Source organism: Diuraphis noxia, unplaced genomic scaffold (genome assembly GCF_037042655.1).
Source record: "Diuraphis noxia isolate RWA-SAM2 unplaced genomic scaffold, SU_Dnox_SAM2 contig0004, whole genome shotgun sequence".
Taxonomy (NCBI): Eukaryota; Metazoa; Arthropoda; class Insecta; order Hemiptera; family Aphididae; genus Diuraphis; species Diuraphis noxia.
In genome coordinates, this window is record NW_028301714.1 from 49,143,255 (window position 1) to 49,159,224 (window position 15,970).

The 15,970-nt window shown below is 32.8% G+C and overlaps 1 protein-coding gene across 1 annotated transcript in view; it reads right to left on the reverse strand.

Annotated features, from left to right (window-relative positions):
- LOC107163456 (endothelin-converting enzyme 2-like) overlaps positions 1–14,107 on the reverse strand; it is a 28,376-nt gene extending 14,269 nt beyond the window's left edge. Inside the window, exon 1 of the mRNA XM_089226556.1 lies at positions 13,311–14,107. Within this exon, the coding sequence (XP_089082682.1) occupies positions 13,311–13,721 (411 nt within the window). The 5' untranslated portion in view covers positions 13,722–14,107. The remainder of the gene's footprint in view (positions 1–13,310) is intronic.
- Positions 14,108–15,970: the final 1,863 nt, after the last annotated feature.

Consider the following 15,970-nt stretch of genomic DNA (forward strand, 5'->3'; position numbering starts at 1 on the left):
GTTTATTGAAGCCAGAACACAAAAAATAGGCAAAATTAATTAAGTTGTGTTTAGCCACGGAGGAACGGAGATACAATATAATTAAATATTTTGATTGTCTGTTATAGTTTGATTTGAATATTTCGTTTTCAAACGAAATAATAATTCAATAATATTCTTAGTAGTTAGTGTACCCCTATGAACAGTAGTCTGACGAGTAAATCTTAATAATTTCATTATAGTGCACACGCAGCAAATAACTTCAACAATTGTGACAGTCAAAAAACATTTATGGTGCAATAAAACTTAATCAACAGTAGGTTTTTAAATTGTATTCGTAATACGTCAGTTGTTTAGATTATAGAACAAAAAATAAATCACAAAACACAATGCCAAAACAAAATATTGTATTTAATTTAATTTTACTAACATCACAGTTCATTGCGTTTATACGATTTACTTTATACAAACTGATGAGATACAATTTATTAAAATAGAAATTTATCTTTCAAAATTCTCTTTAAAATAATTGTAGTTAGATACTGTTATAATAGTTGTATTTTATTCTTACTCTTAAATTTATTAAAAATTATTGGTAAAACGCCATAATCTTGAGATTCGTAGGTGCATAGACTACGACCATATTAGAATATAAATTATAATTGAATAACTCATAAATATAAATCGTGTGCACCTATAAAGTAAATATAAAACAGTAACTTTTTACAAATATAAGTTGCTATAAGGTAACGGTTTTCTTATGATTTTTAAAAACATATAGGTAACATGTTGTTGATTGTCGTATAAAATATCGTAAATAATATTAATATATTATAATTCATAATAATCTTCAGTTATATCACATAGGGACCTACAATCTACAATAGGTAAGTACTACGCACAGTATACTTATTACTTATGCATCATAGTTCTATTCGAGTACACTTGAAGATAAAGTTATTAATTGAATCATAAGTTAACTTCAGTCAATAAATAGGTAGTGAATAACGTATTATATAATATTATACAAAAACGGCTATGGAAGGAGGAAATTAAACTTTTTTTAAATAATTATATTCATATACTATATAGGTATATATTGTTGCTTAACATTATATACTATACTAAGTATAGGTCACAGACGAAAATGTATAACATAAATATTATTTGTATAAATGCACATTGATAACCTGTGATTTAATTTCGTTTTGTGGCGATGGCAAAAAAATTATTTCTTTGAACGTAACGCTGCGTAACAGTAATATGAAAAATTCTTTGCCAAGGACACACAAAAAAAAAAGAAACGAAATTATGTCGTAATTAATTGCATACCGTATCAGGCTGCAATTTAATCCCCACGTGGCCACTACATGCGGCACCACCAGTAGCGACATGCAGTAGCTCTATGTTGATTTTCAAACAATTTCATTTAGTCCAGACCAGACCATATGTTGTTATGATATTCATAATATTTTTAATATTATGTAGGTACATACAATCGAACTTGAACCTTAAAAATGTGTACTAACATGAAATTTTTAATAACAATAAATTCCTTCAATAAAACCATCACACAACAATAATAAGTGTATGTTTTTATCCCGATTTTGATTATACTACTTATTTTTAATATGTTTTATTCCCTTTGAAATGGAATTCAAAATCACTAAGAGCCAACTTTTAGAATAATATTATATTTTAGTAGGACTAGGACATGACCTGTTTCACGAATTGGTCAGCGCAGTATATATTTATTTAAATTTAAATAGATATTTTGTCATGCGAAATTGTATTTTTAAGAAATCTTTGAGTAAAATCACATAGTGAATTATTTGACAATATTTAGACAAAAATGTGTAATCCTCTAACATATCACGCTAGGTACGTAACACGATAGGTCAGAAATGGAAGAGAATGTTTTTGATGTACAAAACGCACACTGTGTGTCTGTGTATATAATCTTCTTCATTGCGGGATGGAATATTGTACGAAACTACAAAACATACATCGTAAACAAACGGTTGCGGACTAGCGGTAGATATAAATTAACGACATAAGTCTTACTTTCAAATAACATTTTTTGAAAAAACATAAATTATTATATAATATTAGATACCCTTCACTTAAAATTAGGCTGTAAAACCTATTATAAATTATATAGAAAATTCTATTATTTCGTTTATATCGAATGCAGCTTTAAAATATCAATTCTATTGTTTCATTGTCTTCAAGTCATATAAGTATACCTATATAATATAATGTATTAAACAAAACGTCTACAATTCTACAACCAGATGCAAAAGGCACGCGATTTTCCGTTTTTACCGTTAACGCATATCGCCGGCACGTCGTCGCGGTCTATCGTTATATCTCTAACCTATATTTTGCTATTATTATTTTTATAAAACAGATACTGTTCGACGTTGTCTTTTCCCCCTATGGATGATAGGATTGGAACCATATACGTTTTAATACAGTGTTTCTCAACCTTTTTGATATCACTGAAAACCAAATTTATCGTACCGGCTGCCGGCGGTCTCTCTCACTCTTACGATTTTAAGCTTTGCAGAACCCATCAGTGATCTTCACGGAACCCTAGGGTTCCACAGAACACAGGTTAAAAAACGCTGTTCTAATATCATATCAAAGTTCTCTTGACTTGAAGAAGAAGAAAAAAAGAATGAAAAAAAACGAGGTCACCCTAAAGCACAATCCGCCTGATTCGTCGTGTACCTATACACAGACGTAAAATGGATACAACATAATATAGTATAAACAATATACATTATATATATATCGCTGCACATACATATATTACATATGTATATATATTTATAATATAAATCATTCCGAACAGGTACCTATTATTGTCGGCTGTGTACGAGCACGACTTACCTACCATATATAATATCTACATACTTGCACTGCAGCGAATGCGTCTGCGTCCCACAAAGGGAAAAGAACCGTTTCGCGATATCGTTTTAGCCAACGGATTCAAAGCGGTCACTGTATATATTATAGGAGATTTTATTTTTTTTATATATCCGTCGCGATACCAGTATATTTACTATTCTTGTACACAAGTCACGCCTCTATTTCGTCACTTATTTTTTGTTCGCGCGAAACCTGAGCTTGTTTGGAACCACGAGAGATAACTCATTGATTGTGGACCGTGGTTATAGGTGGCGAGCAGGTTGATTTTCTTCAAATCGATTTTCGGTGGTGTAGAAAACGTATTTTATCAATACACTCTAAACTGTTACAGCTCCAGTTAAACCACTTCAGTGCGTAGTAACATATACGTCATATTCGACATCTACAATATTATAGGTTATTTATATTATTCTACACATATGTTACAATCTGCTGCAAAAATGATTTGCGTTAACAGACAACAGTGCGTATAATAATACGTATAAACTATAAGTAACAAATACAATATACAATTTAAATGTTTAAAAGTCTAAACAAAAATATTTTTTGATTTATATATCGATGAAAAATAGTTCCGAACACAGGATTTAAAATGAACGTGTCAAAAACAGTTAATAAAATAACACAGATTTTACGCGTGGATTGTTCAAATTTTGCCGTTGTACAACAATACTATTTTTTTTAAATTAATAACCGATGATACATATTTGATGGCACATCAAAAATTCGTTATCGTTAATGATCTTAAACTTCTTACAGTGCAGATTGTGTACCTTTATTGAAAAAAGAATCATAATATATAGTATAATTAAATTATAATTTCATGAGTCTCGTAACTATCAAGGTTATTTACGTATATATTAAATGGAATCCTTTATAGTTTATGATGTTATGCCCGCGGTCAAACAGTTTAGGTCTTTGCCCTAGACACGTTTTATAGCCACTAATTCGATCAAGTTTTATGTAATAAACTACATTTTTTTCGTTGCTTTTATCATGATGTAAATTGTAAGAACATTAGTGCAGTTTGCATAAATATTATGACAAATTAGAATCAATGATATTATTTTTTATTCTATATAATACACCTCGAAATATAAGGGCAATCTGCAAGTTTTATACAAGCAGCTAAATTAAAAAACAATTTAATAAAATTGTATTATCGATAAAAATCTTAAAATGCCAAATCCGTCATAAAATACAGTTTAGTTGAGTCGTTCGTGGTTTCAATGAAATAGGATCCAGTTAAGTATATAGCTTCCATAAAACTAGCATTTAAAATAAACAATGGAGCAAAAAACGTAGTTCTCATAAAAACATAAGTGTAATATATAATAATACGTATTTATTATACACGCATATTGCGTATTATACCATATGAAGGTAAAATTAAACATCCACAAATAAATTTAGCGAAATTTACAACAAAAACCGCGCCAGTATTTAAAAACCACGTCCAAACACTACGACTGAGTACTGACCATACACTGCGTATGATGTTGCTCAAACATTGAGTCAACAAATCTAAACATTTAGAATCGAAAAACGTAATATTTTGTCAAAACAATTTTCATATGTGTTTATCGCGAAAATTGGTCATAAAAAGTGTAACATACGTACGACGGATCAGCAGCATCTTGTGAGTTCAGTTTGAGCGGATCTGTGGAATTTTGATTTCATTTTCAAATTTCAGACGCAAACTTTTAACCTTTTCTTTTGAATCGCTCTGGGTGATCGACGATCAAGTATCATACCGAATAAAACTTTTAAATAAAATTATGACATAATCTCAATAATGAAAACGGATATAATATCATCACGCTACCCCGAGTTCCCAATAAGACTATCTATACACACTGATAAAAACAAAACAAAAACATTTGTTTCAATATTGAGTAACTAAAGGTTATGGATTTGATTATGAAATTCTGTAACCAAATGTTTAAAACGTGTAAATAGCTGTATAAACATTAAACATAATATACTTTACGTTTCGGAACAAATTTGTATACAACCTAGTACCTACACATTATTAGAATGGACTAACTCGTCAGGGCACTTCTTCAAGCAAAATTGCGTGGGCCGCAGACTGCCTGCGCGTGTACCTACCTATATGGAAATATATATTATGTATACATATAGGCTATAACCATACAGGTTTATATTTGGTGCACGCACTCATTACGTTTATGTATTATTATTATTGTTATTATTAACACCAGTGTGAGGTTGGCGCGGCGGCATAAAAATCTTTTATTCTTTTGGAACTCTCCGGAACCACGGAGGCCGGAGAATCACAGGCGGACAGCCAGCCAGTTCGAGTAAGACGGAAAGCGGCAAATAGGTGTCATAGAAAAAATTGTTCTACATAATAGAATACTACCTACAATGTAATACTACTCCTCCTAATGGAACAAGCTATAATATAAGAATTTTCGAGAACATAGTAATTTCGAGATATGGAGTTGCGGTGAAGATGGCCACGTGCTGTTTAATGTTATGCCGCTTGCGGAGACCGGGGCAGACGGTGGTTGCAGGGGAGACGCCACTAGAGAAAACTGAGCCACGTGTTATTCTTGTTTTCATCGATCGTCTAAAAATACTTGATATATAATATAATGTACTCATCTCTGATGTACAATATTATTTCGATATGTATAATAAAACAATGAGAATTTGGTTACTACGTCATTAGGTAAGCTTAATTATCGTATTTTATTTGTCACGAAATAGTATTTTTAATATGATGTATATTATTCTGTATTCTATGTCCGTAATTTAATATTAAAAATCACCCAAGACCCGACATTGCACGAACCATATTTAAGCCTAAGTCTAAGTTAATTATTTATTATAACAATTATTTACGGTTTAATTGTTCTTCCTCCGGTTCTTACGTCTATTTGTATTTTATAGTATAATTTTATGTAGTGTAGAATTGTCAGATTTTGTATTAAAAAAAAGCATTTTAAAATACTAGGTACGAATTAAAGTTAGGGAATATATTATAAAGGGTATTATAATTTATAGATTAATACATTATTAGGTATTGGATCAAAATAAATAATAGATACCGAGTCAGATTGTAAATCAAAATTGGCTGGGCCGGGTTTAAAATTATGTTGTGCAGACCTGTATAGTTGTGTAAACCATATATTATAATACACGCGAATGTTTCGACCTTGGTAACGATAGTTAACTGTACTTCTTTAATGTTATTTTTAACTACGAGAAGACATATACTGTATCTTCAAAGTGTGCAAAAAATCTACCAGACCGATTATTATTATATTAATAGTTAGGTACCCATCAATTCGATTAATAAATTGATACAGTTGGGTTTACATCTAATATAGAATCAAGCAAAAATGAGATCTCAAATGGTTTTATTTTATTTCATTGGAATATTTTTAAATGTACGGCGAACCTATATTACAGATTCATAGATATTCCATACATTTATTAAAGGTTTACTAAAATAAATAATGATATAATATAATAATAAAGAAATGTTTTTTTTTATTCTTATTATCTGCACGTAAGTTTTGTTAATTCTAGAGCGATTGCGATTTACGACACAATCAGTCATCGTTTCACAATGATTTTAATAATTTTGATATGAAGACTTGGGCGGGATAAAGTATAGGTAATCAATAAATTTTCTAAGCATGCATTAGATAATATAGTCAACCCTCCATTTTTCACATAGCATTTTTTTTATTCCTAAACTACATAATATTACTGACAGAAACGTGTTATTAATGTTTTTTAATGTGTATACAATTAATGTGTATACAACACGAATAGTACATACCTTTATATTAAGTATTATTATAATTACTACATCGTGATTCATCACGAAACCCGTTGTATTTTTTTAAATATATATATACAGAGAGCGTACACCGTAACCGACCAACCGTTTTATTTTGCTTCCGTGCGTTGGTAATAATTTTTAGTTTGATTATTTCCTCTACGCAGAGTATTTTTAATTGTGCCCTTACTCGAGTCCTGACCAGATTATCAGAAAAATTCTGTGTAGTATGGCCTGTATTCAATGTACCTCCATGTCGAATTAATCTTCTTAAGACTCATAAGTCATAATATTTAATAAATATAGATCGTACGCTCTACCAAAACACAGAGACAATAGGATAGAGCAGAGTAAAAAGAAATACGAGATCGTCCAAGGACAAATTTTGTTATTCGTAGACATGGTATACGCATATTATAATATGATAATATACAGGATCATAGTCAATCGCGTGACGAGCTGAATAGGACAGTCCCAAGATGGAATTATGGAGTAATATCGTGCAAGAAATGCAAAACTATATTGCAGTAGACAGAAACATCACCACAATGTACGGATAGAGAACAAAATCAATAAAAAAAACACCGCGCCCTACTTCAACTCATCTAGTTGATTTTTATTTAATAACATATCAATTTTTCAGTATATTTAAGCGCTTTTCAAAGCAGCATTTTTATTTAAAAACCCGTATCGTCCTTAGTATCGATGAAAATATTCAAATTTATATAGGTACTTAATTAAAAATATTTCAGATGATGACGTAGGTTTTAAAAATCGACTCGTTCCTTCGTACATTTTTTTATGGCTTTAATTATAATATTGTCATCGACAGCGTATCGTTACGACTATCGTGCGATATCGGAAATAATGAATGGAAATCGTGTTGACAACAAATCGTGCCGAAATCAACAATGACTCGCTTTTCGGGTATGACGAATCGACCTCCGTATACATCACAATGTGAACGTGTCATCGACACTTTTAAAAGTTGATAGCCTTTTTTTACGAGAAAATCCTCATTCACGCACCAAGTTGATGAAACACACTACCAGATGATCGTGAGTTCTTTTTTTTTATCTTTCTCCTGCCTTAGAAGTCTTCTCACGCTTGGTTCAGGATAAAGAAAAAAAAACAATTGTGTTATAAAAGTAGTCAGCGCAGACGCGCACATAGCTGTATATATGGCCGAGTGTGTGTTTAGTCAGTTCTAGGTTCCGGTTAACAAAACGAGATAATATAAAATATATTTCTCCGTACGTCGGCGACGATATATTCATCATATTATGCACGCAGAACAATAACCGTGGTAACCGAACACGACCAGAGCCTGTGTATGTTCACAAACCGTGTAACTATTATAAGGAGAGCTAGTATACCTAAGGGTATATAAAATATATGTAGGCATATCTTTGTGTACATAATATGACAACGTGGTAAACGGGAAATTGGCTAATGTCATGATTTTATTTTTCTGCGACACATTTTATTGGAGATTTTTTGTTTTGCAGTAGCAGCAGCATTATAAATTTAGAAAAATATTAACTGCAGAGATATCACTTAGTGTCACTAACCAACACGATGTACCAGAAAATGAGGCGTACCTACTGTTAAATATGATAAGATGATTCGAATTTTGAAGGGATTTTAATCATAACTTAGGAGTTAAGACTAACTAGTCTTGAAACTGTCTTGAATTATACACTAAAATGATCTAAATTCTTTGGCACCAGATTGCACACTGTCTACACTCTTCAGAGATATTCCTCATATACCTATCTTATTATCTCAAATCTCAATCAATAATTAAATGTCCATTGATAAATATTATGTCTTTTATTGGCAATAAGATGCCGAATGGTTTTCTTGTATAAATTCGTCTAATAATAAGAATAAGTAAAAAATTAGCAGTGTATAAAATTACGATGATGGGGACGGCAAATGTCTGCGTACAGAACTTTTCACCGAGAACCAATTATCTTGAATCCCAATAACGTATATTAAGCGAGATAAGCGAGTAAATGAAATTATGGAAAATCTTTAAAATACCATAAAATTCGGACAACGCCAAGATTTATTGTTGTTTATCTGATCGTATAATATAGAAAAAATAAATACACGAGCACTTTGCGTATTCCATACTAGTATGTAGTAATCTGTAGCTATATTATTATTTTATAATAATTTTTTATAAATATACACATTGTGTTTTACGTCGACATAATATTGGAAACCGTACATGGGATTTTAGCGAGACATCGATCGAAATTAATAAATAATAACAATTATTATTGTCCCGCAGCCTGCACATTTCATAAACCAATGTACGTTTAACGATTTTTTTTTTATTGATCAACAAAAATGTGATTCAATACCACACAATAGCGTTGGCTGATCATGCGTTATATTATCAATATATTATATTAAATACACACATAATACATCATATAAGATTTTTTTTTTTCATTAAGTGCATTAAGATAGGGGTTTTATTTGAAATGTGAGATGGTTTGTCTCAAATTTGTATTCATCGCAAGTACGGTATGACGACAAAAAAGCGATCATAGAAACGTTATGAATTATTGCTAGCCCTAGTAGCTCTTATGTTATTTGGATAAATCTTAGTGATGTTTATATAGTATGATATTTTAGATTTTAGAATATGTCACCTCAGCTTTAAAATAATAATTATAATGTATCATGTATGAATATATAATACATAATAGGTAAGGTATTCCTCATTACGCGCTAATGGATGATAATATTAATACTCGTAATAAATGTTGATTCATCCAAAATTCCAAACAGACGTTAATTTAAATAATGTTTACTGGTAAATATATATATTTAATATATAAATATATGATATAATATAATAAGTGTACAGTTGGTTATATTGATGATGGTTTAATTGCAGATTATTTTGGTCTTTTTTACACATCCGACCGAATAGATATCGACGTACCATGGAAAATGGAATAATGAATTATTTTTAATAAAACGGTCAATTCAATGCACTTAAATTCATGTACAAAATTGTAAAATAAAAATATTAATGTTTTTCATTACGGGCTGAATTAATAACCAAACTTATACGCCAATAATAATTATTACTAAAATTATGTAATCATAAATAAGTAATATAGTAATGAATACCTACCTAATAATTACGTATTACTGTTATGATTTAGAGTAGGTATGCATTATTAAAAACATAGTGTAATTGCTTTAGAGGTGTATTGTAATTTATTAAAATAATCGCATTTTTTCTATATTTAAAAAATTACACTGCGTCTATTAGGTACTTGCATACATTTTTATTTTTGCATATCGAATAACGCAAAATCCGTATACAGTGTGAGCGATGCGATGTCCACACCTTAGCCAGTGGGCGTAAGTACGTTATTTCCATTAAATGTATAATGGTATTACACAGCAATATTATTTAACCAACTCCTGTCCGTACAAGACGCCAAAAACGCTTTGGGACTATAATCAATCTACCTACGAAATGATAAATATTAGTTTATACACCTACGTAAAATTGGAAGGTATCAACTATGTTATATTATTATTATATTATTAGAATTTTGTAAAACAGAGTAAGGATACGCAAAATGAGTTCAAATGAAATATTTACCGTTGCAACAATCCGTAAAACACGAACGTACAAAGTATGTAAATGTATATTCAGTCTACACGCTCTACAGACAACGAACACGTGCAGTCTTTGATTCGAAGCGTCTGCCGATTATACAAATGACAATTTTATTCGTTCATTACATCTGTCGTAGACTAAACGAACGACCTATAAAACATTTAAATACAACAAACGGAATAAGTACATCAAACGTCTGTAATAATGACAAGCACACGTGTATCCGAAAATAATGCATATTATATATCGATGGCATTACCTAAAATTTATATAATAATATAGTGTAAACTTTATTATGTACACGTTGATGTTTGCGTCTTACGCAGTGAATATCATAATAAGTATTAACACTATATCGAGATAGTTTTAGAAAAAATAACCAGCATTTCTGCATATTTTATTAGCGTCAAAATTAATGTTGAACAACGGGAAAAAACAAAAAGAACTCGTTTTAAGTGTTTTCGGGAATACCTAGTATCTATTGTATATGTGTAATAACAAACCAACGTATCTGTGTACGATATACCTACCATATTATGTTTTGTTATTGAGGGCAACTAAATAAAAAAAAAATTTTATTATTCATAGTTCGTAAAAACGTATAATTAATATCTCTACCTAGGTACTTTTAAAAGGTTGACAGATCGTCTAAAATTATTCAACAGGTTTTGAATATTGTTTCAAATTTAACTCAACTATACGACATAACAACATGGTAATGTACACTAGAGGACATGACGGAATTTGATTTGCCCGATAAAAACGAACCGTACCGTCATCGTTTTTATTTTTTCCGAGAATACTATTCCAAACGAGTGAATTTCCTATGTAATATTGTGCGGGCTGTCCGCATAAGTATACCAGTGAAGAAAAATCTACAGATCTATATTATGAAATGTACGTGAGTGGCAAATTTCAAATACTAAAAACATATTATACATAATAATAATATGCGCACGTCAGTACAATGTGGCGAGTACAATATACAGACAGAAATTCTTCGTTATCCGTAAACACCTGCTGTACATTATCCTTCTGGATGACGATATCCTGCAGCGAGTCGTTTTCCAGAGACCGCGTGTGCGGACACACGACACACATATCGAATTACCGGAATAACAACGACAGGACACAATATAATAATAATAATAATAATATATGTATAAGTACAACGTGTGCGAATCGTAAATATAAGGATTCGGCCGATCGGAAGCGTAATCGAGCGGAAACCGTAGTACGTGCAGCGTTTTATACGCAGGAGCTTACATTATATACCTATCTAATATATTAATATAATATTTAACTCGGATTAGTCGAAAGAAACATTTTTTTAAATGAAATGTTCAGTCGAAACGCGGCTCAGTGTTTTTATCAATCCATACTTAGATGATGACATGTACAATTTTGTACACTCAAATGATAATATAATATTGTTGTATTTTTTCGACGACCGTTTGATAGTCATTTTCGTCGGTAAATCTACGAAATGGGTACGCGCGTAAATACGTAATATACCAATACCATACACAACACGATCGAACGTCGAAATATTATAATACACGTTACACATAATGTTATCACCTACGTCGGTGTAAAATTCTTATTCAATAATACAAGCGTATATATGTATGTAGTAATATTATTATACAGACCAAAGGTAGTTTTTACGACGATCGTAAAACCGGCGGAGGACGGGAAGAACGAAGGAAAAAAAAACGACGTCCGACCCTTTATACCTGCACCGATCGTGTGCAGGCGTGCACAGCATACTGACGGGTCCTGTGGCGGCGGCGGCGGCGGCAGTGGTCTTTTGTGTCGATCCAAGAGGGGTTGTTACGGCCACCGTCGACGCCATTTACCGACGTTTTCTCTCCAACGTTTCGATATAATAATATAATATATAATATTCGTGTTCCTGGAATGCACCGCACAATATTGTTGTCTTTTTGCACGTCGAAAAGGTCGTACCTACACGTGATCCAGTATACATAGAACCTACAAGGGCTACACGTGGTAGTCTGGTTTAAGTCCAAAGATAATTTCGTATTAACAAACACACACACACACATACACATATAGGAGATATTAACCGTACACTATATTATACTATATAGGTACTCTGCGATTGCAATTTAATTCAACGTCGTATCGCTTCGAACCGAATTATAGGTATTTAAGAGAAAACTTTTAAAACATCGTTCGTACGCCAGTACGGTATTACACATCAAATGCTAAATTATTCAAATGCGATGTTTGATTGGGAAAAACGTTCTCGGTCAAAAACACCGAGGCCTGGCCAACCGTCGTGTCGCTAAGCAGCACGAGAAATTAGCATAAAATTAGCATTTCACAGTAAATAATATGAAATGCGACCATCCATCGGCGCAGGAATAAATAATAATATACCTAGACAAACAATAAACTTGACAAAAATGCAAACCTAAAAAAAAAAAAAATTCCTCTTTACAAGACTCTTACAACCACGGTATTTTATAATGATTATATAAGATCCCATGTCACACGATGGAAAAAAAACTGTTTGTGTCAGGATTTTTTTTTTTTTTTAATCGGCCCGATAAAATTATACTGAAAAGTCTTACTAATTGACGCTGAATTGCGCATTACGTTTAGGACGACGCGAGATGCTGGAAAAAATTCCGGGAAATAAGACTTTTCGTTCACAAAAGTTTTGTAAAACAACGAATAATAGCCGTCGATCGTTTATCCCTCTAAGCGCCAACGTTGGTATTTGGTCCGAATTTTAATTTTTACCGCGGAGACCAACAAACTTCAATGATGACACAGATATTAGTACCTACCTACATCACGATCCATAAGTTATTGCGCTAGACGGTATTAAAGTCGCCAACCAGAACCTAGTGTGATAATAGTATATTATATTTCGACTGAAGTTTGACAATAACTCACCTCGGCTGAAGCTCGGAGACAGGCAGCCCTCCGGCAGACGGGGAAGTAGCGCGGCGGTGCGGGCCACAAGATGAGGAGCACGACCAACGTGATGAACAGGACAACGCACAGGAGCAGCGCGGCCACGGCCACGGCCAGACCTGTTCTGGAGAAGCCGGTCTTGTCCCGGAGCTTCTGCTCCAGGCTGGTGGCGGCCGCGAACGCGTGGAACTTTCCGTTACTGGTGCCGTTGTTGTTGTCCGCGGACGGCGGAGGCGCGGTTATCGTGCCGTTGTTCTTTTCGGTCACCGGCGACGGGTCGGCGGACGCCTTCAGACAGGGTTCGCGTTCTTCGTCGGTCGCTGACAGGCAACCGTCATGTTTATCTTGCATCTCTAAGTTCTGTCCGCTGTTTTTGCGTTCTTGCGCCATTGTCGTCACTCGTCGTCGTTGTCACTCCGCAGCGGTGCACATCTGAAGGACCAACGGTTGGCTGGCAAGTACGCGCACCACCAGCGACTTTGACGGTGTCGGCGTGCTACGGCGGGAAAGTAGACGCGAACAAGTCGCGGTATTACGATCGGTAATCACCGGAGAAAAACGGACGGGCACTCGACCCTAGCCCAGCAAGATTAATATTATAACACTGCTTGCAGCGCAAAACTGTATTGTAATATATTACGATAAACGTTTTAATAATATATCGACTTCGGTACCCAATCGCTCGCCGGGAGCACGGCGAAACGACAATAATATTATTGTGACGGTATTATGGTACCAGTTGTCTGCCGTGGTGTATGCAGGAACGCGACTGGCACCGGTCACCGGTGGCGGCGACACACTACCAGTTTGGCGGGAAAATCAGTGTTGCCAACGCGCGCCCGTCGACGGATCTATTCGACGCGGCTTTGCCGCAATAACAATATTATACCGTGTCGTGCTTATAAAATATATTGTTGCCACTTGCCAGTCGTGGCCTGTGGGACGTGGGTAAATAATAGTAAAACATTGAAACATATTTCGTTTATGATCGTCACGATCGAATGCAGCTGGTCAGAACGCAGGAGCAACGAATATTGCTAAGGTCCACACGAGGCCTTATTCTAACTCGCACAACTCAAATCGATCAGCTGAATTAACTTGACGAACATAATATACCCATTATATTGTATTATAGGATAAGTTGGAATAATAAGTGCTATGATTATGCGTACCAACTAATCGTTAATACACATAATAAGAATGAGAAAACAGTGTACCATTTGTACCTGTTGTAATGACAAGTTTTGTGTTCGAGGGTAGCTTAAAGGTTTAAAGATTTTAATTTCAACAGATGATGACAATAAATCTAGAATACAATAACAATAATTAAATACAAGATGAATAAAATGTAAATTCAGAAAGTATATATGTTGGTTTGAGCTTTATTTCAACATTTCGATACTTTACCTATTACTTTTAAATTTTGGCGAAACGTTTTATTTTCAATCTCATATGAATTTTTAATTTTTTTTAGAAAATAATAATTTGATTGTACCAAAGATTTAGCAAAAAATTGATTCAATGTATTATAATTACTGAGCCACAGCAACGCGTGGCTGGGTCAGCTAGTAGTATTATATAATCGTGTATTAGTTCTAATAAAAAATAAATAGTATCTAAAGTATCCACGATATAGCCATTGGGGGGTGTCGACGAAACTAATAACATCCTACAGCCTGCAGGCCAGTTGTTTTATATAGATCATACAGTTTCGGTTGTATTGTATAATTAAACTTGACTATTTTTTAATAGATATTTCAAATTCTAAGCGGGGCGATGAATATTAATTTTATAATGATGCGTCTTAGACACTTTTTCTGTAGTAGAAAAAATGGTGTCATTTTCAACTTTGAGTGTGATTTCTGGTAGAATAATTAGATTGAGTTGAGATTTTGATGGTTAAAAGTAAAAATTCACTATATTTTTTAATATAATTGGGAAAAAAATTAAATTATTAAGAAAAAACAAAAATTTTTTTGCAAGACCGATTTTGTTATTTACTTATTTCATAAACATTGTGACATTTTTAAATGATTCTTAAAATTAAAAAAGGTCTACATTATAATATAGTTATTAGTAACATAATACATAATATAAAAATAAAAGGAAGTATAATCTAAATATAAATCGACACGTTGTTGCAAATCATTATTGTTATACAACATTAAGGTATTTGTTTTCTTGTATACTTAATTCCCAGAGATGCTACTTTTTATATACAAATATGTGAGTGTGTGTTGGTTGTGTTATATTTTACATCATATATATTATTTACAATGTTGGATGTGTGAAGTACTAGATGTCTAGGAATACATCGTATTCTACGTGACTTGTCCGCGAATACGAACCAGCGCAATTATATAAGGAAACACATTCACTGTATAGACTATAGGTTAGAACTTATTTTGACATAAAATATACACAACCATTTATTACGCTCGACACGTTTAAACCCATCCGAATATCCAATTGAAATGCTTGAGTCGCATTCTATGACGGACTAAAATATAATGCCATAATGACAATCGTATTAAGAACCCGATGGCCATGTGTTTTATTGTTCACGTCGATCTTCTTCGTAAGCCAAAATGCATAATATATCTACTGACATTGGTATACATGTCATATATAAAATTATA